The 26,066-nt window shown below is 56.1% G+C and overlaps 1 protein-coding gene across 1 annotated transcript; it reads left to right on the top strand.

Moving 5' to 3' along the window:
• The first annotated feature begins 10,998 nt into the window (after nucleotides 1–10,998).
• Nucleotides 10,999–23,119, top strand: INSYN1 (inhibitory synaptic factor 1). The gene is made up of 2 exons (XM_054388009.1): nucleotides 10,999–11,187; nucleotides 22,394–23,119. Exons 1-2 carry the CDS (start codon nucleotides 10,999–11,001, stop codon nucleotides 23,117–23,119), a joined length of 915 nt encoding a protein of 304 aa, XP_054243984.1.
• The last annotated feature ends 2,947 nt before the right edge of the window (nucleotides 23,120–26,066 follow it).

The raw sequence follows: 26,066 nt of genomic DNA, 5'->3' as shown, positions 1-26,066 counted from the left end.
AAGAGCAAAGCTACTGAGGAACAACAACACAACCATCAGGCAGATCTAGCTGCAAGAGTTTCCCAGGTGGACACAAACTCTGATCCTGATCCTGATCTTGACTGGAAACACCGAGGTGAGCTGTTCTTAGCTCGGTGGGCCCATGACTCGTCAGGACATCAAGGCAGAGATGCAACCTACCGATGGGCTCGTGACAGATCCATTGACATTTCCATGGATGCTATCACACAAGTCATCCATGACTGTGACATTTGTGCTGCTATTAAGCAGGCAAAGCGGATCAAGCCCTTGTGGTACGATGACCGATGGTCCAAGTACAAGTATGGTGAAGCCTGGCAGATTGACTACATCACTCTACCTCCTTCTCCATCTGGTAAGCAGTATGTGCTGAATATGGTAGAGGCAAGCACTGGATGGCTGGAAACTTATCCAGTTCCTCATGCAACTGCATGTAACACCATTCTTGGTCTGGAGAGACAAATCCTGTGGAGACACGGAACTCCAGAGAGGATTGAGTCAGACAATGGAACTCATTTCAAGAACAATCTTGTAAAAAACTGGGCCAAAGAGCACGGCATCGAGTGGATATTCCACATTCCCTACTATGCACCAGCTGCAGGGAAGATCGAACGCTACAACGGTTTGCTGAAAACCACTCTCAAAGCCATGGGGGGTGGATCTTTGAAAAACTGGGAGAAACATTTAGCACAAGCAACCTGGTTGGTGAATAGTAGAGGTTCAGTGAATCGAGCTGGACCTGCCCAATCAGATTTGTTGCGAAAGGAAGAAGGTGATAGAGTTCCTGTTATCAGAGAAAAGAATCTGTTAGGCAAAACTGTTTGGGTATTTTCTCCTTCAGGAGAGGCCAAACCTGTCCGAGGGGTGGTTTCTGCTGAAGGTCCTGGTCACACCTATTGGGTGATGCAAGAAAATGGTGAAATTCAGTGTATTCCACAAAGAAATCTAACTTTGGCTGAGAGAGGTTAAATTCAGAGTGTTGCGCAGATACAGCATCGCGCCCAAGAGGAGAGTCCATGAGATCTACGGTGCACGAACCCTGAGAGCCCTGAGTCACCTGAGAGTCCCTGTTCCTTCCTTCGCTCCATCTGCGAGGAAACAAGCTGTTTGCTGTTTTTCCTGTGATTTGACTCTTTTGAATCATCTACATCTGAGATAGCCGGAATGGACTATGGTCTTTATTCACCTATTGTTGTAGATATTATTTTAGATTAGATAAATGGTAGTAGCAGCCAATGGAATTGTTTAGAAGGGGTGGACTGTGATGGTTTGAAACTGTCTTTTTAATTTTTCCTTGCAAAGTTCAGAACAGAGAAAGTGAAAGAATGTAAATAAGTCATTATTGGGTGTAAAAAAGCAAAATACTGATTGTTCTAAACACTTCCATTGGATAGATAGAAATGTTTAAGAACTATTACCCAAAACAAAGTAGGCACTCTGCACATTCTGCGTTCGGCAGTGGGGGCAGTTGCTGGGCTGTCTGGCTGCTGTTTCTTCTTCTCTTCTGGCTGAAGATAACACACACTGACCTTGGCAGCTAAGTTAACAACTTTCTGCTCTAACTAACTCTGCTTTCTGTCCAAGGGAGCTCTGGGGGGGAAGCTCCTGGGAGAGGGAGGCCCCTTTGGAAAGGGTCCCCTTTGAGGGGAAGCAAAGGGAGATCGGTTGTGCTTTTCTGTTGGCTGTATATATTTGTAAATGTTGTGAATTTTGTATATTTGTACATATTCATTGCATTTCATTGTAGATTGTAGATTCTGCTTGTAAATACAGCTTTCATTTGCTTCCAGACTGGGCTAGCCTGGTTATTGTCGGTGGGGGGGGGGGGGGAATTTCAGCTCACACTGACACACCTCTCCCCTCTCCCCTCTCCCCTCTCCCCTCTCCCCTCTCCCAAGCCACAAGGTGACCTCAAATCACCCAGCCTCAACAGGTGACCTGGGCACATTGGCTGAGCAAACCCATCCCTGCTCAGCACCAGCAGCAATTCCTGCTCCTCTCCCTCAACCCCTGCCAGGCCCTGAGTGGAAATTAAAGGAATTTTGGTGGGTTTGAGATGTGGATTTGAGCTGGAGCATGGTGTTGAGTGGTGCTGAGCATGGCACTACTGCAGGTGCCAGGCTCTTCTGGGAAGCAGTGGATTTGAGCCTCCCAATCGAGCCCTGCCTGGACCTTCTCACCAGAAATTCCCTGGTTATCACCAAGTGCAAGGATTTGGACTTCCCCACAGGGAGCTGAGCTTCCCTCAACAGAATCCCAGCATGGTGAGAGATGGAAGGGACCCCTGGAGATCACCCAGTCCAACCCCCCACTGCTAGAGCAGGGCACCCACAGCAGCTTGCCCAGGGTCACACTGTCCAGGTGGGGTTGGAATCTCTCCAGAGAAGGAGACTCCACAACCTCTCAGGGCAGCCTTCTCCAAGACTCCAGCACACTCACACCAAAGAAGTTTCTCTTCCTCTTCAGATGGAACCTCCTGGGTTCCACTTTGTGCCCATTGCTCCTTGTGCTGTCCCTGTGCACCACTGAAAATCTGTCCCCAGCCTCTTGCTCCCCACCCTTTAGCTCTTGCTGAGCATTGATCCAATCCCTTCTGGGGCTGCTCTTCCCCAGGCTCAACAGCCCCAGAGCTCCTCACAGAGCTACTCCAGGCCCCTCAGCCTCTCCTGGACTCTCTTCAGTAGTTCTCTGTCTCTCTTAAACTGGAGAGCCCAGAACTGGACACAGTCCTCCAGCTGTGACCTCAGTCAGGCAGAGTAGAGGGGGAGGAGAACCTCCCTCAACCTGCTGCCCACACTCTTCTTCATGCACCCCAGGACACCATTGCCGTTTCTGGCCATGAGGCCACACTGCTGGCTCCTGGGGCACTTGATTCCCATCAGCACTCCAAGCTCCTTCTCCACAGAGCTGCTCCCCAGCAGGTCCCCCCTCCCCTGGTTGTTCCTCCCCAGCTGCAGGACCCTGCTCTTGCCCTTGTTGAACCTCCTGAGGTTCTCCTCCACCCAGCTCTGCAGCCTGCCCAGCTCTGGCTGAATGGCAGCACAGCCTGGGGGGGTGTCAGCCACTGCTCCCAGTTTGGTCCCAGCAGCAAACTGGCTGAGGGTTGACTCACTCCTTCATCCAGGTGGTTGATGAAGATGTTGAACAAGACTGGACCCAGTGCTGGGCAACATCACGAGCTGCAGGCCTCCAACCAGACTCTGCACCACTGATCAGACCATTGTCCTTCAGACCACACACTGAGCAGCAAGAACCACAGCTGAGAACATTTCAGAGGTGTTGTGGTAGGACAAGGGGCAAAGGCTTTGAGCTGGAAGAGGGTAGATTTAGACTGGGAATCAGGAAGGAATTCTTGACAGTGAGGGTGGTGAGGCACTGGAACAGGTTGCCCAAGGGAGGTTGTGGCTGCCCCCTCCCTGGAGGTGTTCAAGACCAGGCTGGATGAACCTTGAGCAACCTGGGCTGTTGGGAGGTTGTCCCTGCCCATGGCAAGGAGCTTGGAACTGGATGATCTTGAAGGTCCCTTCCAACCCAAGCCATTCAATGACTCTAGGACTTTCCGCATCCTATGTTTCAAATGGCCCAAAGATAAGGTCCATCCAGGAGAAGGCTGTTTCACCATGAGCTTCCCATGGGATTTTTCCTGGGAGAAGACACAGTTTGCTGCCAGGAGAATGCAGAAGGATGGGGCCTGGAGGTTTGCAGGCCAGAGAAAGTTAATGAAGATGGGATAAAAAAATGGATCTGGAGACACTGCTCTGAAGAAGCTCCTTTAGGGATGATTTTTTTATTCTCCTCCTCAGATCCTTACCACATCCAGGATCCAGCACGTCCAGGAAAGATGTGGAGGTGCTGGAAGGTGTCCAGAGAAAGGCCACAAGGATGAGCAGAGGGCTGGAAGTGCTGGGTCAGGGCAATCCCAGGCACCAATATAGGCTGGGCAGGGACTGGCAGGGACTGGCTTGAGAGCAGCCCTGAGGAGAGGCACTTGGGGGTGCTGGGGGATGAGAAGCTCAGCAGGAGCCAGCAGTGAGCACTTGCAGCCCAGAGAGCCAAGCAGAGCCTGGGCTGCAGCAAGAGAAGTGTGGCCAGCAGGGCCAGGGAGGGGATTCTGCCCCTCTGCTCCACTCTGCTCAGACCACACCTGGAGCTCTGGGTCCAGTTCTGGAGCCTCTGTTCCAGGAAGGCTCTGGAGGTGCTGGAAGGTGTCCAGAGAAGGGCCACGAGGAGGAGCAGAGGGCTGGAGCTGCTCTGCTATGGAGACAGACTGAGAGAGTTGGGGTTGTGCAGTCTGGAGAGGAGAAGGCTCCCAGGAGACCTTCTTGTGGCCTTCCAGGATCTGCAGGGGGCTCCAAGAAAGCTGGGGAGGGACTTTTGAGGGTGTCAGGGAGTGATAGGACTGGGGCGAAATGGAGCAAAACTAAAAGTGGGGAGATTCAGATTGGATGTTAGGAAGAAATTCTTCCCCATGAGGGTGGTGAGAGACTGGCAGAGGTTGCCCAGGGAGGTGATGGAAGCCTCATCCCTGGAGGTTTTTGCAGCCAGGCTGGATGTGGCTGTGAGCAACCTGCTGTAGTGTGAGGTGTCCCTGCCCATGGCAGGGGGGTTGGGACTGGCTGAGCCTTGAGCTCCCTTCCAACCCTGACCATTCTATGATCCTCTGCAGGCTTCCCCCCTTCCCCGCAGCTGAGACCCGAGGCCTCTCCTAGCGCTGCTCATCTCGACGCCTTCTTACGTCTCTCGCAGCTAATCTTTAGGGAGAGGGGGGAAACTGACAAACTGGTGAGAAACTGACTGACACCCCGATCAAAATACCAAAAAAGAAAAAAAAAAGGAACAGAAATAAACCGGCTCTGCAGAGCAGAGCAATTTAATTAGCAATTAGCTGCATGCCGGTGAGTCACGGCGGGGAAGCCACACAGCAGCCGCCTGGGCGGCCAAGGGCACCTGCCAGCAGCATGACAATGACCCCCCCCCCGACCCTCCTCCAGCCCCCGGGGCTGCAAGGGGAGGTTGGAGAGGCCAGAAGCGACCTCTTGCCGTCGGGATCCCCTGCCGAGCCTCTGCCGAGGCGAGAGACTCCCTGCAGGAAGCAGCCTGGCGCGACCCTGCCAAATGAAGCTTCGCAGGCGAAGCCGAAAGCTTGGCGGAGAAATCCCCTCCCAGCAGCTTTCCTGCTGGAATGGGAAAATCCCCAGGAAACCTGCTCTAATGGAAAGCATAACTAAAGACTGCAGGAGGAGGGAGAGACAAGGGAATTGGGAAGGAAGCTGCTCCCCACTTGCCATCATGCTCTGGTTGTGGCCCTCCTGTGGGGAGACCTCAGCCCTCCTTAAGTGGGGTAGCAAAGCCTGGCAACATCTGGGGATCCTCCTCAACTTCACCAGTAGACCCTGAGGAAGGTGGGATGGGGTAGGAGAGGATCTGAGAGGGAGATGAGGGAGGTCTGAAGAAAGCTGCTTCCCACTTTCCATCATGCTCTGGTTGTGACCCTCCTGTGGGGAGACCTCAGCCCTCCTCTGGGGGAAACCTCAGCCCTCCTTAAGTGGGGTAGCAAAGCCTGGCAACATCTGGGGGTCCCCCCCACCTCCACCAGGAGACTCTGAGGGGTAGGAGATGATCGGAGAGGGAAATGAAGGGGGTGGGAAGAAAGCTGCTCCCCTCTTTCCATCATGGTCCTGTGGTATCCCTCCCAGGAAACTTCCACCCTCCATAAGTGGGGTGGAAAAGCTGGACAACAACTGGAGATCCTCCTCCACTCCACCAGGAGACCCTGAGGAAGGTGGGATGGAGTAGGGAAAGGATCTAGCAGGGAGATGAAGGACATGGCTCAGTCCCAATGAATATGAGGTGCTGAGAGCCGAGTGCTCCACAACCCCCTGAAATCCAGACTGGGATGCAGAGGTGGGAAGCAGCATCCTCAGAGAAGCAGCATCCTCAGAGAAGCTGCATCCTCCCCCAGGTTCTCTGTGGGGAGGGCTTTGCAAAGCAGCAAACCACAGCAGAAAAGAAATGTTTACATGGAATGTTCAAAAGAGAAGAGAATAGGTGGTTCCAGCAGCAGCTGCACACACAGTGGCTGTCCCAGCAGGAGCCAGGCAGGACAGATGGACATCCCTCCCTGCAGCTACCACTTTGTCCCCAGAGCTGGGGTTGCTCAGGGCCAGGCATGCCCCTCAGCACGGGACCAGTCGAGGTTGTCCACCCTGGGCACCTGGGGGCAAAGGGAAGCAGGAGCAAAGGGTGAGGATCGCTGTGGGTTTGGCTTCTCGGCTGAGCCTTTCTGGCTCCTTCTCAGAAGCAGAGCTCGCTGGCACCCCCTTGTTGCACATCCTTCAAACACCATCCAGAGGCTTTTAGGATGTCCTAGGAAACACAGCTCCAGCCTCACAGTGGAGGTTTTGGGCACCCCTGCAGGGCTGTTTCTGCTGCCTTAGCATCACTGCTATAGACAGAACTTTCCAGGGCAGGTTCCTGGGCAGTGCTGACACTCAAACACCTCAGGACACCATCCAGAGGCTTTTAGGATGTCCTAGGAAAAACAGCTCCAAGCCTCACAGTGGAGGTTTTGGACAGCCCTGCAGGGCTGTTTCTGCTGCCTTAGCATCACTGCTATGGACAGAACTTTCCAGGGCAGGTTCCTGGGCAGTGCTGACACTCAAAACACCTCAGGACACCATCAGAGGCTTTTAGGAGGTCCTAGGAAACACAGCTCCAACCTCACAGTGGATGTTTTGGGCACCCCTGCAGGGCTGTGTCTGCTGCCTTAGCTTCACTACTATGGACAGAATGTTCCAGGCAGGTTCCTGGGCAGTGCTGACACTCAAACACCTCAGGACACCATCCAGAGGCTTTTAGGATGTCCTAGGAAACACAACTCCAGCCTCACAGTGGAGGTTTTGGGCACCCCTGCAGGGCTGTTTCTGCTGCCTTAGCATCACTGCTATGGACAGAACTTTCCAGAGCAGGTTCCTGGGCAGTGCTGACACTCAGGGTCCTGCTCTCCAGCACTGCCACTGGGTGGGTTTAAGCTTCCTTAATCAACTTGGCTCAGAAGAACACTCCCTGGGCTGCTGGCACCCATCTCAGATGTGACAAGCAGATGCCTGAGGGAGAGGAGGAGAGCAGGTCATGGATGGAATTGTGTGTCCTCCCCAGCCCACCTCTCAGCCACTCCTTTTACCTCTCAGTTCTGCCCTGACCCAAATAATTTGGTATCTTCTATTGGATCCACTCTGGAGGTGAGAGCTCACCTGGTCCCACATGGTTACTCCAAGGTGGATTTCCTGGAAGCAGCACCTCCCTCTTGGTTTTCTCCCTTCCTTCTCCAAATGCCTGCCCTGATATCCCTGCAGATTTTTGGTTCTGCCCAGTTAACAGCAGAGCATGAACTGGAAGCTCCCTGTTGCTCTTGAACTGGGCAGCCCAGAACTGGACCCAGGACTCCAGCTGTGGCCTCACTTGGGCAGAGTAGAGAGGGAGGAGAACTTTTCTCATCCTGCTGGCCACACTCTTCTTAACATGGGTGCTTTCCAGCTGAGCAGAAGTGGAACAGATCTACCTCCGTGGCATGGGGAGAGCATCCTCCTGCTCTCAGAGGACACTGAGGGTGGGGAAACACTGGAACAGGCTGCCCAGGGAAGCTGTGGATGTCCCCTCCCTGAAAGTGTTTGAGGCCAGGTTGGACAGGGCCTTGAGCAACCTGGGCTGGTGGGACACATCCCTGCCCATGGCAAGAGGGAAGGTGGAACTGGATGATCTTTAGGGCCCCTTCCCATCCAAACCAGTCTATGAATCTATGATTCTGCCCCATCCCAGCAGCAGCAATGAGGGAAAACCATGGGATGGAGGTGGGAAGGGGGGGAAGTGAAAGAGGAAAACACAATCTGGGGTCTATCTGTGATTCTGTGAAACCAGAGCATGGCTGAGGAGAGATTGTGGTGGTTGTTGGGGACCCAGGTGGGCACATTGTCCCTGGCAGGTCTTCAGGTGCATGGAGAAGCGTCCTGCTGACAAATTTCCACCCCAGCCATGTGGCTATCCTGGCAAACATCACCATCACCACAAAGATGTGCACAAAGAGGTTGCTCACCAGCAACCCACCAGGCACCCCAGCCCTGGCCTATGGTGTTGAAGGCTCTGGGGGAATCAGAAAGAGCCCCCCCAGAGCATCATCTTCTGACAAGCTGCTCACTGAAGGATGAGTCAGTGTGGGTCCAATGCCAAAAAGTGTGCTCAGCACTTTTGAAGGCACCCAGGAGGAGGCCATAAATAACACACTGCCAGGCCTGGGGTTGCCACCTATCGTCACCACCTATCAACTCCAGGACAAGAACCTCTCCTTGCTCCCATTTCTGGGTGCCTATTTCCCAAGCTGGATCCCTGCTTTGAGCTGATTCGATGCCCTCAGTGTACCCCTCCACCTCCCCACCCCAGCCCTAGGCCAGCCCCCACCCCACACACAGGCAGGCCCCTGGTTGGTATTTTCCACGGTTTGCTAGGATGATGCTCCTCCATCCTGGGAATGCTGATGGCTTTGTGCAGATCCTGCAGGAATTAGCCCCAGATGTGACCCACAGGGATGGCAGGGGGACGGTTTACATCCAGGCAGGGCCATCCTTAATGAGCCTGTTACAGAGAGGGGGAGACAGAAAGGGGGAAACTGAGGCACAGCTCCTCTCCCAAGTAAGTGACCCCCCCCCCCAGCCGCAGCACTGCCTCAGTTTCCCTGAAGAGCTGCCCCTTCCCCGTCCCCCGTTTCTCCCCACCTTGCAAAGGGTTTCCTGGCCCCTTTAAGCACCCCCCCGCCCGGCAGAGGCTCGGCCCCTTTCTCTGACACAGCAACCGCCGGAGCGAGCCGAAGCGGGGAGCCGCGGGCAGCGGGGAGGCTGCGGCCGGGGCCGGGGGTCGGTCGGGGCCGGGGGGTTGGGGGGGTGGGGCGGGCCGGGCTCCCACCGCCGCTCCGCCCGCCCCATGGCTCTACCCGGGGCGCCGGGCGCCGCCCGCCCCGCTCCGCCCGCCCGGCGCCCGGGGAACCGCCGGCCCTGAACCGACAGGGCTGCCGCCGCCGGTCCGTCCCGGGGGCAACTGGGCTGGGGGGAAGGGAGCTGGAAGGTGGGGGTGGGGGAAGCGGGGGGGGCACTGGGGAAAGAGGGAAGCAGGGTGGGAGGGAGGGAGGGAGGGAGGGTGGGTGGGTGAGGGGATGAGGGCACGGGGGATGCGGGCAGCGGGGATGGAGGATGCGGGGATGGAGGATGCGGGTAGCGGGATGGAGGATGCGGGAAGCGGGGATGAAAGATGCGGGTACCGGGGATGGATGGTGGCAACGGCGGGGATGGAGGATGCGGGTGCCGAGAATGGGAGATGCGGATACCGCCGTCTTCCGTCCCTGGTGCCCCAGAGGATGCGGGTATCAGGGATGAAGGATGCGGGCAGCGGGGATGGAGAATGCGGGCACCGGGACTAGAGGATGCGGGTACTGGGGATAGAGATGAGACCATGCCTGGAGCCCCCTTCCCCCCTCCCTGTGCACACCCCTGAGATGGGGGGATGCGCTCCCCTCCCATCCCACACCACCTCCGCCCGTGCTGTTCTCCCCCGCATCCCCCCCCCCAGCCACGGGAAGAAGGTGGGGGGGAGGGGGCATTTGGGGGCAAGGTGGGGTTTCTCTCCTCCCTCCTTGGCTTGAACCGGGGAGGATGATGGCTGTGGGATGGTCCCCGCAGGGAGAGGAGGCTGCTTGAACACCCCCCCTGCCCCGCGTCCCCCCTCAAAGCAGAGGAGTCCCCTGGGACATGCTACCCCCCCCCCCCCACACACACCCCCCAGCTAAGGAGGGCTGTCACCTCTGGTAACGTCTCACCCCTTCCAACAGCGACCGAAGGGAAGTGGCCCCCGGGCTCCTCTTGTGCCACGCAAAAACCCTGAGGGAGGAGAAAGAAGAGGAGGAGGAGGAGGAGAAGGGGGAGGAAAGAAGAAAAGGAGAGAAAAAAAAAAAGCAGAAGAAGGAAGAGCTTGGGCTGGAGCCAAGGCAGACCTGGATCGGTCGGTAAGTTGCTGAGCTGCAGGGCTGTCTGTCTGTCTGTCTACCTGTCTGACTGACTATCCATCTATCTGGCTCAGTGAGCCCCCACTGTGCCCAGTCTCCAGGTCTCCAGCTAGGGAGGACAAAAGGAGGGATGCCAGGCTCCGTCCTGCACCCCCCCGTCTCAAACAGGCTAGGGGCTGCTGTGGGGCTGCCGGGGGGCTTGTCCCTCATGTCCGGGCTGAGATCTCGGCAAGGTGGGAGTGGGCTGAGCCCCCACCGCAGCACCTTTCAGGCTCCGGAAGGGATGGCTTCCTTAAGTTGTCTGTCTGTCTGTCCTTGCAGGAGGGGAGCCTGGACTCCCCAGGACACCTGGGTCCAGCTGGGAGACCCCCACCGCCGCCACCACCACCACCACCCCCCAGCATTGGAACTGATGACCCTGTAGTGAGGACCTGACGAGGCAGGGAGCAGCATCGCCCAGCGGGGGCACCGAGATTCCTCCTCCCTGGAATCCGGGAGCAGAGGCGGCGCGAGCCGCTGGATTCCCGCTTCCCGGGACATCCAGACAGACTCTTCCTCTTCCTCCTCCTCCTCCTCCTCCTCCAGCTCCGCTGCAGCCGGCAGGGGAAGCCCTGCCCGCCGAGGCAGCGCTCGCCTTCTCTGCTCGCCCCATGGCCGCCCCGCATGTCTCCAGGGCCACCGGCTGAGCCCCAGCTCTGCGGCGTTCCCAACTCTGCATGGTGCACCCCGAGCCTGCTCCCCGCTCCGACCCGGAGCCCCCCGACCTCGCAGGGAGGCGAGCGTGCGGCTGGGACTTTCTTGGAGGCAGGGGAACGTTAAGATGTTGAAAGGTCCCCGGCCGAGAGGGGCTGCGTGGACGCCAGGCCACCCGGCTAGAGGGGAGCAGGATGGACAGAGCCGTTGGGGCCGGGAACCGAGGCCGGTAGGGAAGGATGGACTCCCAGACCTGCCAGGACAGGCAGCCCAGTGAGCACCCCAGCAGCAGCAGCAGCAGCAATTGTAGCAGCAGCAGCAAGAGCCATTGTGAAAGGGAAAGGATCCGGAGTCGGATGAAAATGGTGATCGGGCAACTGGAAGGCATCTTACAGGAGCTCAAGGAGGTGGCCAAGGAGCTCCGGGAGGTAGGAGACCCCCTGGGGGTGCCGGCCCGGCCCTGCGTGGTCACTACAGCTGCTGGCCCCGAATACGGGTGGCCTGTCCCTGTCCCTCTGCCTGCCCCCAGAGCCAGCTCAGCACCCTCAGCCCACCAGCCCCAGAAGGCAGCTGGGGTGGCACAGCCTGGCTGACGTGCAGGAGGAGTTTCCAAAAGGAAGGAGGGGGGGAGGAAAAAAAATTGAGGATATTGTTTGCAGGATCGCTCTTGACCTTGACACTGAGGTTTGCTTGGGGTCAGGGGACCCGGCTGAGGCACTAGCACTGAGGGTGCTGGGGCTGAGGGGAAGCACCCTGAGGTCACACTGGGACTGGGGGAGCTGTTGGCACCATGCCACAGTCAGCTCTGCTCTGCCTTGCAGCAGCTGTCAGGGGGGGAGGAGGTGGAGGCTGGGGAGGTGTTGGGGGCTGGGGGATGTTTCCCAGGCCCCCTTTCAGAGCAGGAAGGTGGATGGAGAGGGGACAGTGGCATTGCAGAGAGCAACTGAAAACGTGGCATCAGACCTGGGTGAGAGGAAGGAGGGGCCCACAGGGGTGGGCAGGGGGGGTCAAAGTGACTGACTGTGTCCCCTAACCTGGCTGGCAGGGTCCATTGCTCCAGAAGAAAAAAAAAAAGGAGGGGGGGGGGGGGGGACGGGGAAAAAAAACCCTAATATGCATATACACACATCCCAAGTGTGCTTGGAGTTTCCTCCCAGTGCAGCAGAGCTGCTTTTGGTGGGGGAAATCAGCCTCTCTGGAGCTCAAGAATATTTGGGCCACACATCTCTGAGGGGGAAGGGGAACCTGCTTGGGACTGGAAATTTTAGGGCATCTCTTCAGGCAAGAGGTGGGTGAGAAAGGTTTGGTAGCCTTCAGCACGCTGTGGCAAGAGGGTCTTTGCCTCCTTGCATCCTTGAGCCAAGCTTGGGGGATCTAGCCAGAGCCAAGCAAAACCTCTGCAAGGGCAGAAAGCAGTGGAGGGTTTGCCCTGGGATGGCTACAGAGCAGCCCCCTTGAGGGTTGGTGGCAGTTGGGTGTCACCAAGAGAGGGCTGATACAGGTGGACCAATGTCATCCTTGGTGCAGACACAGCTGTGGTCAGGGAGGGGACATCTTCCAGCCTGGGATGCAGTGGCCTCCTCTGGGATGGCTCTGTTTGGTCCAGGAGGTTTTAGGGAGGTCATCCCAGCAGGAAAACTGGATCTGGGGGGGGATGCTACATCTCCCCACCCCACCCCACTGGGTCTCCAGGAGGGCATGGAATCCCTGGAGGTTTTTCCTTTCTCCTATGGCTTTGCTGGTCCTTCCTGCAGCACAGAGCAAACCTGGCCACCCAAAGCAGAAAAAAAACCAAAGCAAAGCCCTCCCCTGATACCTGCAGCACCAAGAGGGGAGCCCCAAACCCCTCTTGATTGAGGGTTGATTACAAATGTTCAAAGTTGGGAGGCAAAGCTCTCTCCCATTCACCCCAAGCTCACTTCCTGCTCCTTCAGGAGCTCAATGAGGTCTTCAAAGTGCTGGCAGCTGGCTCCTCTCATCAAGACCACCAGCAGCACACCTCCTGATGAGGATGTGGAGGGAGGAGGAGGAGGGGCAGGATGGGACAAAGCTCTGATATTTCCACAGCTGAAGCTGGGTCCTTCTTCCCACCAAGCTTCAGGCGGCTCTGCACCATCCCTGTCCAGCTCTTGGGGCAAGAAGGAGTTTGAGCAGCCCTGCAGCATCATTGTCAGGTTGTCCCAGTAGGTGTTGGAGCAGAGAAGAGAAGGGAATGTGGCCTGAGGACAGAGGGGATGGGCAAAAGGCTTCTCACTGTTCCCTGGAAAGCAGGATCACAGGAGGAGGAATGAGGTCAGAGGGTGGAAGAGCTGAGCTGGGTGCAGCACATCTCTGTGCTTTGAGGAGCCAAGGGTGGCTAGAGGACACTCACCATCCCCTACTCCTCACCTCAAGACCCTGCTCTTGTGCCAGGGAGGGTGTCTGTGGCCCAGGAGCTGGCTTCCCCAGAGGGTGTTGGGAAGTGCTGAGGCCCAGAGATGATTTTCCCATATCCCTAGACCCCCAAAGTCAGGCTGCATCCTTTGGAAGAGCCTCTCACATCATGACACAACGTGACCAGGTCAGCCTAGAGCCAGCCATAAAGTCCCCAGTAGGAGGTGGGTGCTAAACCTCAACCCTTCTCAACAAGCCCTGCCACCCCCCCTCTGTCACTTGGCAACAGTTGGTTGAATTTCCACAAAGCAGCCAAAAAAAACTTGGCAGAAGAGCAAGCTCTGGAGGTAAACCAGGTCAGTCCAACCAGGCTAAACTGCTGCTCCAGCATCTCCCAGAGAAACAAGGGGGCTGGTTCTCCCCAAACCCAAGCAGCTGGTGGACATTAGAGGCTTTGGAAGTTCAGCCTCTTGGCCTTGGGTTTGCTCAGAGCAAGCATGATAGGACCACATAGAATAAGAGAATTGTCAGGGTTGGAAGGGAGCTCAAGGCTCAGCCAGTTCCAACCCCCCTGCCATGGGCAGGGACACCTCACACCACAGCAGGTTGCTCACAGCCACATCCAGCCTGGCTGCAAAAACCTCCAGGGGTGAGGCTTCCACCACCTCCCTGGGCAACCTCCTTGTAGGTTGTCCCTGCTCCAGCAGGGATTTTGAGCCCTGGATTTTGGGATGAGGTAGACCTTCTCCTAGGTTGTCGCTGCTGAAGCAGGGATTTTTGAGCTGTGGATTCAGATGGGGTTGTGGGATGAGGTGGAGCTTCTCTTAGTTTGTCCCTGCTCCAGCAGGGATTTTGAGCTCTGGATTGTGGGATGAGGTGGAGCTTCTCTTAGTCTGTCCCTGCTTCAGCAGGGATTGGACCTCCTCCTAGGCTGTCCCTGCTCCAGCAGGGATTTTGAGCCCTGGACTGACCTGGGATTGTGGGATGAGGTGGATTGCTGGGCTTGCAAGGGGAGAATTTGCTGGCACATCACCATCCCTGGGGATGTGAGGTGAGACCAGAGCCTGGTTGGGGCTCCATCCCTGGTTCCCAGGAGCAGTTCCCACCTGAAGGCTGTCATTCCAGATGCCCATTGGAGTCAGGGCTGCTGTCTGAGGAGGTTCCCTCCCTCCCTCTCTCCTTCCCTTCTGTGTTTAATGACTCCCCAGCACCCCCAGCCAGGCTGCATGATGTGTGGGGGAGATGGTTATGAACATCCGGGTGGGAATGGCACACACTGGAAGTAGAAAGGAGGCAGGAGGAAGGCAGGGAGGGCACTTCCACAGAGTCCTGCCCTTCCATGAGCCTCCTGCCAGCTCTGGCCTTTTGCTGTGATGCCAGCAGGGAAGGAGATGCCTCAGGAGAAGGGCAGCTAAGCTGGGGAGGGATCTGGAGGACAGGGCTGGGGAGGAGCAGCTGTGGGAACTGGAGGTGTTCAGTGTGGAGAAGAGGAGGCTGAGGGAGACCTCATTGCTCTCTACAGCTCCCTGTAAGGAGGTTGGAGCTAGGTGGGGGTTGGGCTCTTCTCCCTCGTCTCAGATGATAGAATGAGAGGAAATGCTCTGAAACTGTGCCAGGGGAGGGTTAGGTTGGAGATGAGGAAAAATTTCTTTGCTGCAAAGGTGGTCAGGGATTGGCAGAGGCTGCCCACGGAGGTGGTGGAGTCCCCATGCCTGGAGGTGTTCAAGGAAGGAGTGGAGATGGCACCTGGGGCCCTGGTGGTGTTGGGTTGCCAGTTGGTCTGGAGGGTCTTAGAGGCTTTCTCCAGCTGAAACAACTCAAGGATTCCCTGAGGTCCCAGCTGAGCTCCTGCCCAGCCTCTGGGGCATTAGGACTGGGAGCTCAGAAACCATCCATGGGATGTGCCCAGGGATCTTCAGGGCCTTTTGGCAAAGGTATGGAGTGACAGGACGAGGGGTGATGGCTTCACACTGGAAGAAGCTGGATTTGGATGAAACATCAGGAGGAAATTCTTCCCCATGAGGGGGCTGAGACACTGGAACAGCTTGCCCAGAGAAGTTGTGGAGGCTCCAAGCCTGGGAAAAGCTTCAAAAGCAGGTTGAATGGGACCTTGAGCAAGCTGGTCTAGCAGGAGGTGTCCTTGCCCATGCCAAGGGGTTGGAGCTGGATGATCCTCAAGGCCCCCTTCCACCCCAAACCATTCCATGAGCCAAATAAAAGCAAATATCCCTGCAAGTCACCCTGTGTGCAACCCTCCCCTCCCAAAATCCCACAGGAAAGGTCCCACCACCAGGGAAGGCAGCACCAAAAGAGGTCCCCTGCAAACCTGTGGCAGAAGGAAACCTCTGCCTGCAGTCCCTGGTGATAATGAGTCCCTTCTTAAGGCTCTAATCAATAGGTGCTTAGCTGGGAACACCTGGGGAAAGTTAACTTCTTTTTCTGAGGATGCCAGGTTTGGGAGATCCTCTGGGTGAGGGTTTTGAACTGTGTGGCAGCTGAGGATCCAGCAGATCACAGAATCATGGAATTGTCAGGGTTGGAAGGGAGCTCAAGGCTCAGCCAGTTCCAACCCCCCTGCCATGGGCAGGGACACCTCACACCACAGCAGGTTGCTCACAGCCACCTCCAGCCTGGCTGCAAAAACCTCCAGGCATGAGGCTTCCACCACCTCCCTGGGCAACCTCTGCCAGTCTCTCACCACCCTCCTGGGGAAGAATTTCTTCCTCACATCCAATCTGAATCTCCCCACTTCTAGTTTTGCTCCATCCCCCCAGTCCTATCACTCCCTGACACCCTCAAAAGTCCCTCCCCAGCTTTCTTGGAGCCCCCTTCAGATCCTGGAAGGCCACAAGAAGGTCTCCTCAGAGCCTTCTCTTCTCCAGACTGCACAACCCCAACTCTCTCAGTCTGTCTCCAGAGCAGAGCAGCTCCAGCCCTCTGCTCATCCTCATGGCCCTTCTCTGGACACCTTCCAGCACCTCCAGCTCCTTCCTGGAACAGAGGCTCCAGAACTGGACCCAGAGCTCCAGGTGTGGTCTCAGCAGAGTGGAGCAGAGGGGCAGAATCCCCTCCCTGGCCCTGCTGGCCACACTTCTCTTGCTGCAGCCCAGGCTCTGCTTGGCTCTCTGGGCTGCAAGTGCTCACTGCTGGCTCCTGCTGAGCTTCTCATCCCCCAGCACCCCCAAGGCCTTTCCTTCAGGGCTGCTCTCAAGCTGATCCTGAGCTCCATGGCTTGCTCATTTCTGAGCATCACTCAGGGAAGAGAGGCTCCTGGAACCCAGCTCCAGCCAGCCAGCTCCAATTAATCATTCATCCCTTATTAAATATTTACTGCCCTTTCCTGCACCAGGAGGTGTGGGAAGGTCTCTGCTCCAGCAGTGTTTGGCTGGGTAGGGTCAGGAGGCTTTGAAGTGGCTTTTTCCCCCCTTCTGGAGGGAGGAATTGATGTTCCAGGGGATGATGGCCAAGGCCTCCAGGGTGGTTTGGTGCCTTGGGAATAGGGTTGGGGATTTCCTGGTGCTTCCCATGTCCCCTCCCTGTGCATCAACTGGCAGCAAGACAGAGGGGGTAGGGTCAGGGGAGTCAGATCCAGGCTTGGAAAAGCAGCTTCATGGGATGGGGGAAATGCTTTGGACTCCAAAACCAGCTGCTGGAGGTGCTGGAGTCCCCTCCCAGAGGAGGGAGGCACAGAAATCCCTGCTCCTCTCCCCAGCCTGGCTGGGGATGAGAAGTTTGGCTCTGGCTTGGGACAACCACAGCTGCATCTCCCTGAGGACAGATATCCATCATCAAAGCAATCAAAGCAATCCCAGTTTGAGCTCCCAAGCATCTCCTCCTATCCTTCTTCCCCTGCTTCCCCTATCCACTTCAAAGGCCAAACTGGGTTGAAGGTCCTGTTGAATCTTCCCAGCTGGATCTTCTAGCTCCAGCCTTGGGAGTAAGCATCACCAATTACTGCCCACAAAGCCTTTAAGTCCTTCCTCATCCTCCCACCTCATCCCTCACCTCTCCAGCATCTCCTCAAGCTTCCAAGAGGTTTAGCCCCTGGCCAGGAATCAGCAGGACCACGATGTGGGAGCTGGAGCCACAGAGTCCAGCTGACAGCCAGGGACCTCAGCCAGGAACCCCAAACCCCACTGAAACCCAGTGGGGCTCCAGATGTTCAGCAGCTGCCTGAGCTGCCCAATTTGGAGCCTCCAGGCTTCTATCTGAACAGCTTCTGGCTGCCAGCACTGTTCAGGGGTGCAAGGACCAGCCACTGGGCTCAGGAGGAGCACCCAGCACCCCCAGTTGGGCTGGAGTGGTGGGAGCTGGGGTTTGAGGTGGGGATGAGCACAGCACTGTTTGCTCAGTGCCCATGGCTGGGGGGGTTCCATGGGGGCTTGGGACCATCCCTCTGCCTCCAAGCATCATCCTTTGGCTGCTGAAAGCTTTGGCTGAGAGCTGAGCACCCCTGACCACCCAGCTCCTGCTTTCAGGGCACTTGGGGAAGGGCAGGATGAGGCCTCTTGGTGACACCAGGCATGAGGTCCAGGGGAATTATTTCTGCTCCCTCTTTTGGCACTGCCAGCTCCCCCTGCTTTGACCAGGGCTGCTCTGCTGTCACCAACAAGGTGAAACCTAAAGGTGAAGGGGGGTGGGGATGGGGACATGTCCTTTCTTGGTCACCCTTATGGGGTGCTGGGGGACACCCCCAAGGCTCCCTGCCTGCTTGTAAGGAGAGAGAACCACCCCAGTTCTCCAGTTCCCAGGGGATGAGACCTGGAGCATCCCTTTCCCTCCCCCCAAGCTCCATCTGCCAGCACCTATGGCCTCAGCTGGGAGAGCTTTGACAACCTGCCTTAGGAAGGAGGAAAGGGGAGGAGGGGGGGAAGGCCCCCCCAAATCCTATTTTACATTTAAATCCTCTATGAGCACCAAGTGTCAGGGAGGTATTTAACATCTCCCCACCCCCCTCCCTCCCCACCCCATGCCAGCACCTGATTAAAATAGAAAGAGCTCCTAAAAATAGCCCTGAGCAAGCCACTGGCTGATGGGACACTAATCCCCCTGTGCCACCCCTGCCAGCAGGGTGGGGATGGAGGACCAAGGGTGAGGGGGATGAGGATCCAGGTGGGGCTTTGCCTCCTGGCACCAAGCAAGCCCAACTTGCAGCAGGTCTGGAAGAGGAGGAGGGTGACAAGGACCCATCTCAAAGCCCAGGGAGGTGCTTGCCCAAGGTTGTAATCACAGAGCCTTTCTGAAAGCTTGGTGGAGCTGAAGGCTTCAGCAGAATCATTCTCTGCCTTATTAAAAAAGAATAACAGCCAGGTCTTCCCTGGAGACAGCTCTTCACCTGACCTTCTTCGTCATTCTTTCTTGTCACCACCAGAGGAGAGGTCACATCAGCTTGGTGGTTAACTCTTTTTCATTGAGTCTCACCCTTCCCCCTCCCCAAAGGAAAGAGAGAAGGAAAAAAAAAAGAAATCTGATGGGGTTTTGTGAGCAGAAGCAATCACCTCCTCCAGTTCCAAGACTTCCCTGCAGATGCTCCCCAGATCACCCTCAGCACCCTTCAAAGCCAAAGCTTGAAGGACAGAAGCTCATCCTCCTTAGGCAGGCAAGGAGAGAGGAAAAATAAGCTGCAGATCATGGGTGAGGAGCTTAGGGAAAGCCCAGTGCCTTCTGCTGCCTGGGCTGAGAAGCACTCAGCTCACTCTCCCCAGCACTGCCCTGCTTTGGGGACCCCCAGGAGACAGGGAGAGGATCACAGAACTGTCAGGGTTGGAAGGGAGCTCAAGGCTCAGCCAGTCCCAACCCCCCTGCCATGGGCAGGGACACCTCACACTACAGCAGGTTGCTCACAGCCACATCCAGCCTGGCTGCAAAAACCTCCAGGGATGAGGCTTCCACCACCTCCCTGGGCAACCTCTGCCAGGCTCTCACCACCCTCATGGGGAAGAACTTCTTCCTAACATCCAATCTGAATCTCCTCACTTCTAGTTTTGCTCCATTCCCCCCCAGTCCTATCACTCCCTGACACCCTCAAAAGTCCCTCCCCAGCTTTCTTGGAGCCCCCTTCAGATCCTGGAAGGCCACAAGAAGGTCTCCTGGGAGCCTTCTCTTCTCCAGACTGCACAACCTCAGTCTGTCCTCATAGCAGAGCAGCTCAGCCCTCTGCTCATCCTCATGGCCCTTCCCTGGACACCTTCCAGCACATCTCCCACACTTCTAGGTCCAAGGTTCATCCCACAAGCAAGATCAGGGAGGGGTTTCAAGGTACCTTCAAGAGGTACAATTAAGAGAGAAACCACCCCTGGGGCCAGCACATGGACCTAGGGACAGCATCACTCAGGAGATAGCTTTCAGCCCAGGATCTGAGCTTCTAGGGGCCATGGGCTGGGGTGAGGCTGCCAGGTGGGGCTGGTTGGAGCCACTCAGGTGCAGTAGTGCCCATCCCTGTGTGTCCAGGCCTGATGGTGGATTCTTTGGGGCATCTTTTACTGCAGATGTGTCCAAGATGCTCCTGGGCAGCAATCCCCCAAGCCTTCAACCTGCATTTTCCTGGTGGCACCAGCCTGTCATGGCACAGAAAAGGTCTCCCAGCTGTTGCAGCAGGCAGCAGACACCCCTCAGCACCCTCCCCCAAACCATATTGGACCCCTTAAGGGTTGTACCCCCATGGGAGGTGGCACTGTTTTGGTCTCCAGAGGTTGTCCACACAGCATTTGGTGAGCCAAGAAATGATTCTAGCTGCAGCCAAAGCCTGGAGATGACCCTGGGGAACCTGCAGCTCATTTAAGAGGAGGTTTGCTGGGTTGCATCCCAACCTTCCTTGCTGGGGGGAGCTGGCAGAGGGCCTGGCAGGTCCCAGTGTTGCCAAGCAGGAGGTGGGCAGTGGCAGACAGGAGGTGGGGGCTTTGGGGAACCCTTTGATACCCTTCATAGCTCTTTGTGCACCCATCTGAGGCAGAAATGGTTTCTTTCTCTGGTTATAGAGCCATAGAGTGGTTTGGGTTGGAAGGGACCCCTAAAGGTCACCCAGTCCAACCCCCTCTGCAGCCAGCAGAGACATCCTCCACCAGATCAGGTTGCCCAGAGCCTTGTTGAACCTCATCTTGAATATCTCCATGGATGGGAGCTCAACCACCTCCCTGGGCAACCTGTTGGAGTGCTCCACCACCCTCAGAGTAAAGAACCTGTTGCTAGCATCTGATCTAAACCTGCCCATGCAGCATGGGGCTGAATCCCACCCCCAACAAGCAACTAAGGGGCTTGAGGTGCTCCATCCTTGGTGCCACCAGGAAGAGCTGCATGGGCAGGGTGGGAAAACAAGGGACATTTAGAACTCAAAGAAGGGAATTCCATGAGTGTGAAACAGAGCCACTCAGGCTGCAGGCACCTTAGCCACTCCCACCACGGGGGTCCAGGTGCCCAAACACATTCAGTTACCCTGAACTCTGCCCACATGTCCTCACCTGCCATCTAGCAAGGGAATGTTGTGCTCCAGGTCAAGCTGACAGCACCATGGCAGCAGCTTTGGGGTGCCCACCCAGTGTGAGGGTGGGATGGGGAGCCTGAGCCCCACAGCTCCCAGGAGCACAGGATGTTAAGGGTTGGAAGGGCCCTCTGGAGATCTTCCAGTCAAACCCCCCTGCCAGAGCAGGAGCAGAGAATCCAGCACAGGTCACACAGGAACACATCCAGATGGGGCTGGAAAGGCTCCAGAGAAGGAGACTCCACAACCTCTCTGGGCAGCCTGTTCCAGTGCTCTGGGACCCTCCCAGTGAAGAAGTTCCTCCTCCTGTTGAGGTGGAACCTCCTGTGCTGTACTTCCCATCCATTGCCCCTTGTCCTGTTCCAGGGTGCAAGTGAGCAGAGCCTGCCCCCTCCCTCTTGATCCTCAGCTATTGATAGACATTGATCAGATCCCTCTCAGCCTTCTCCTCTCCAGACTAACCAGCCCCAGAGCTCTCAGCCTCTCCTCCCCAGGCACTGCTCCAGTCCCTTCAGCATCCTTGGAGCCCTCCCTTGGACTCTTTCCAGCAGATCCCTGGCCCTCCTGAACTGGGGAGCCCAGAGCTGGATGCAATATTCCAGGTGAGGTCTCAGCAGGGCAGAGCGGGAGGAGAACCTCCCTGGCCCTGCTGGCCACACTCCTCTGAATGCAGCCCATGGGATCCTAAAGTGACTCCACTCATGCTGAGACCTCCCAACTCCTCACATTGGACTCCTAAAGTGACCCCACTCATGCTGAGACCTCCCAACTCCTCACATTGGGCTCCCTCCACTTGTGCTGAGACCTCCCAACTCCTCACCTTGGGCTCCCTAAAGTGACACCACTCGTGCTGAGACCTCCCAACTCCTCACCTTGGGCTCCCTAAAGTGACACCACTCGTGCTGAGACCTCCCAACTCCTCACCTTGGGCTCCCTCCACTCATGCTGAGACCTCCCAACTCCTCACCTTGGGCTCCTAAGGTGACTCCACTTGTGCTGAGACCTCCCAACTCCTCATATTGGGCTCCCTCCACTTGTGCTGAGACCTCCCAACTCCTCACCTTGGGCTCCTAAAGTGACTCCACTCGTGTTGAGACCTCCTAACTCCTCATATTGGGCTCCTAAAGTGACCCCACTCATGCTGAGACCTCCCAACTCCTCACATTGGGCTCCCTAAAGTGACCCCACTTGTGCTGAGACCTCCCAACTCCTCATATTGGGCTCCCTCCACTTGTGCTGAGACCTCCCAACTCCTCACATTGGGCTCCTAAAGTGACTCCACTCGTGTTGAGACCTCCTAACTCCTCATATTGGGCTCCTAAAGTGACTCCACTTGTGCTGAGACCTCCCAACTCCTCACGTTGTGCTCCCTAAAGTGACTCCACTCGTGCTGAGACCTCCCAACTCCTCACATTGGGCTCCTAAAGTGACCCCACTCATGCTGAGACCTCCCAACTCCTCAGATTGGGCTCCTAAAGTGACCCCACTCATGCTGAGACCTCCCAACTCCTCACATTGGGCTCCCTAAAGTGACTCCACTCGTGCTGAGACCTCCCAACTCCTCACATTGGGTTCCATAAAGTGACTCCACTCATGCTGAGACCTCCCAACTCCTCACCTTGGGCTCCCTCCACTTGTGCTGAGACCTCCCAACTGTTCACATCTGTGGTATCAGAGGCTAAAAAAAGGCAGAGCTTTAGGGACGTGCTGTTATTAGGAGCAAATCCAGGAGAGTCCCGTCTGGTGGCTTCTCCCTGCCCATCCTTCTGTCCCTGTGCCCCCAGGTGGTGAGCCAGATCGACCGCCTGACGTCCGACTTCGAGTTTGAGCTGGAGCCGGACGACTGGACGACGGCGACGGCCAGCAGCACCTCCAGCAGCGACAAGGGGGGAGGCGTCTTCGAGCTGGGAGCCCTCGATTTCACCCCCTCCGACGTCCTCTCCGACAGCTGGGAATTCTGCTCCTTCCTGGATGCTTCCACCCCCTCCGACCCAGGCGACGCTCCCGAGCCCCCGCGGCCGCAAGCCCCGCCGGCTCGCCAGCCCGATTACCGGCTGATGAACGGGGGGATCCCCATCACCAACGGGCCCCGGGGCGGCGGAACCCCGGATTCATCCAGCGAGGAAGCCTTCAGCACCGCAACCAGCCAGAAGATCTCTCACGTCCAGCACCAGCAGCAGCAGCAGCAGCCGCGGCCGGCCGGCACCCGGGAGCGGGTCCGCTTCAGCGATAAGGTCCTTTACCACGCTCTGTGCTGCGACGACGACCGGGACGGTGACAGCACGGTGTCCCCAGGGGATGATGGCCCCGAGGAGCCACGGAAAGCGATGGCAGGGCCACCCTCAAAGCGTCCTCCCACCGCTGGTGGTGGCGGCGGTGGAGGAGGAGGAGGAGGACCTGCAGGGCGGCGGCTGACAAGGAACAGCAGCACGCAGACCGTGGCCGACAAAAGCACCCAGACGGTGCTGCCTTATGTGCCAGCCAAGCAGAGGATTAAGAATAAAAACTGACCCTGGCATCTCCAGACGGATTTGGGGAAGGGGGATGTGGATGGGGAAAGGAAGGGAGGGTTGGATTCCTGGGGATGGGGGTTACAGAAGAAAAAAGGGGGGAAAAAGAAAAAAAAATATAAATAAATATAAATATATATATTTCAATAAATCAATACCAAGAATAAAATCAAGGTGCAAAGGTGGCAAAGCAGATAAATAGCCCAGATTCCCTACCCATCATTTTCAAAGCTCAGGGAACTTCCAACTCTTTTTTTTTTGTTGTTGTTGTTTGTTTGTTTGTGTTTAATTTTTGTTTGTTTGAGGGGGATTTGTGTGTGTTTAATTTTTGTTTGTTTGAGGGGGGTTTGTTTGTGTTTATTTTTTGTTTGAGGGGTTTTGTGTGTGTTTCATTTTTGTTTGAGGGGGTTTTGTTTGTGTTTATTTTTTGTTTGTTTGAGGGGGTTTTGTTTGTGTTTAATTTTTGTTTGTTTGAGGGATTTTGGGTTTGTTTTTTTTTTTGGTTGGGTTTTGGTTGGTTGGGTTTTTTTGGGGGGGGTTGTTTGGGGTTTTTTTGGGTGGGTGGGTTTTCTGGAGGGGTGGTTTGATGTGGCCAGAAGCTTCAGCTCAATAAGTCAGGGAGACTCATGGAGAAATACCAACTATAACATATATATATATGATATGTATATATGTGCCAAGAGATGGAAGCCTGCATGGAAGGGGACAGCCCAGAGCACCTGAGGTTGTGGATGGGGATGTTGGGATGCTGGCAGGCAGGGGGTGTGGTTGGACTAAGGAGGGAAAATGTTGCTCCTCAGGTTGTTTTCATGGAATCACAGAATGGGTTTGGTTGGAAGAGACCTTGAAGGTCATTGGGTCCAACTCTTCTCTGACTTTTCCAAGTTAGCTTTTCTAAACCATGTCCCTCAGCACCACATCTCTGCAGTTTTTCAGTACTTCCAGGGATGGGGATTCAAGCCTGTTCCTGTGTTTGAGAACCCATTCAGGGGAGAAGTTTTACTTCTCTTTGACTCAAGAAGAGCTCTTGTGATCTGCTTTGCCATCTCTGATGTCACACCCCCCAAGGCTGGCCCATGAATCATTGAATCAGAGAATTCTTTCACTTGGAAAAGACTTCTAAGATCATTGAGTCCAACCATCAGCCCAGCACCACCATGGCCATCAAACCATGCCCCCAAGTGCCATGGCCACACACTTCTTGAACACCTCCAGGAATGGGGACTTCCCCACCTCCCTGGGCAGCCTGTTCCACTCTTGCAGCAAAGAAATTATTCCTAATCTCCAACCTAACCCTCCCCTGGCACAATCCCAGGCCATTCCCTCTCATTTTATCACCCCATACTAGAGGGAAGAGACAACCCCCTCCACGACCTTACTCCAACCTCCTTTCAACCCAAAAGGGATGGAGGGGAGCTTAGAGAGAGAGCAAAACCACACCAGTGTTGGAGACCTGGGATGGGGAACTCCACTCCCCTCCAGTGTCCATCCCTGAGGGACTATTAGTGACCTCCAAGTCTTGCAACCATCTCAAAATGATGTGGGAAATGCATCCAGCTTTCCTTTATTGTCTACCTGCCTCTGGTTTTGCATTTCAAAAGCTGTAGTCCCAAATTTGGGGGAGTTAAAAAAAAAATGAGACTTGCTCTAAAAAAAATGAAGGCATCTGGACCTCCAGATCCACTCTTGGTATTTTTTGATTCAGCTTCCAGGTTTTTGCTGAGGCCTCCAGCATCCAAAGAGGGTGGTGCTTGATGGCTTGAAGTTCAGATGGAGAGTAGACCCCCTCAGGGGTCTGTGCTGGGACCTCTGCTGCTTAATATTGTCATCAATGACATAGAAGGGGAACTTGAATGGACCAGCAGCAAGGGTGCAGATGGCACCAAGCTGAGTGGTGCTGTTGATACAGCAGAGGGACAGGAGGGCATCCAGAGGGACCTGGACAGGCTGGAGAGGTGGTGGCCAAGGGAACCTCATGAGGATCAACAAGAGCAAGTGCAGGGTCCTGCACCTGGGCTGGAGCAATCCTGACTGTCAGTACAGGCTGGGGGAGGAGGTGATAGAAAGCAGCCCTGAGGAAAAGGACTTGGGGTGCTGGTGGGGGAGAAGCTGGAGAGGAGCAGGCAGTGTGAGCTTGCAGCACAGAAGGCAAATCCCAGCCTGGGCTGCAGCCAAAGCAGTGCTGCCAGCAGAGCCAGAGAGGTGATTCTGACACTGTGCTCTGCTCTGCTGAGACCTCACCTGGAGTACTGTGTGCAGGGCTGGAGCCCTCAGCACAGGAAGGACATGGACCTGATGGAGAGGGTCCAGAGGAGGCCAGGAAAATGCTCAGGGGGTTGAAGCAGCTCTGCTATGAGGACAGGCTGAGGGAGCTGGGGGTGTTCAGCCTGGAGAAGAGGAAGCTCCAGGGAGACCTCATAGCAGCCTGCCAGTACCTGAAGGGGGCTACAAGAAGGATGGAGAGAGACTGTTTGCAAAGGCCTGCAGGGACAGGACCAGGGGCAATGGCTTCAAACTAGAGCAGAGCAGATTGAGATTGGATGTGAGGAACAAATTCTGCACCATGAGGGTGGTGGAACACTGGAACAGGTTGCCCAGGGAGATGGTTGAGGCTCCATCCCTGGAGATATTCAAGGTGTGGTTTGAGAGGGCTGTGGACAGCCTGATCTAGTTGGGGATGTCCCTGCTGACTGCAGGGGGGTTGGACTGGATGACCTCTGGGGGTTCCTTCCAGCCTGGACCATTCTCTGATTCTATGAAAAGGATTGGTCCGGCCCCTGGCTCTGGAGACAAACACCCCAGGTCCTCCCCATCAGCTCCTCCTCCCACAGAGCTGCATTTGCAGCACCAGCCCTCCAGCATTCCCAGCATGATGGTGGTTTTCCCAAGCCTGGAAGCACAAACCCACCACCTTGACTCCTTATTTCCTAATCCAAGTCAGAGCTGC

The sequence above is a fragment of the Indicator indicator genome, chromosome 16, assembly GCF_027791375.1.
Source record: "Indicator indicator isolate 239-I01 chromosome 16, UM_Iind_1.1, whole genome shotgun sequence".
NCBI lineage: Eukaryota > Metazoa > Chordata > Aves > Piciformes > Indicatoridae > Indicator > Indicator indicator.
Note: the sequence above shows the minus strand (reverse complement) of the source record. Positions and strands in the feature narration are given on the sequence as shown.

Excerpts from the sequence above, each read along its gene's own strand:
- INSYN1 (XM_054388009.1), top strand. The coding sequence starts at position 10,999 with ATGGACTCCCAGACCTGCCAGGACAGGCAGCCCAGTGAGCACCCCAGC. Across the intron at positions 11,188-22,393 it reads TGGCCAAGGAGCTCCGGGAG|GTGGTGAGCCAGATCGACCG; the intron begins GTAGGAGACCCC and ends CTGTGCCCCCAG.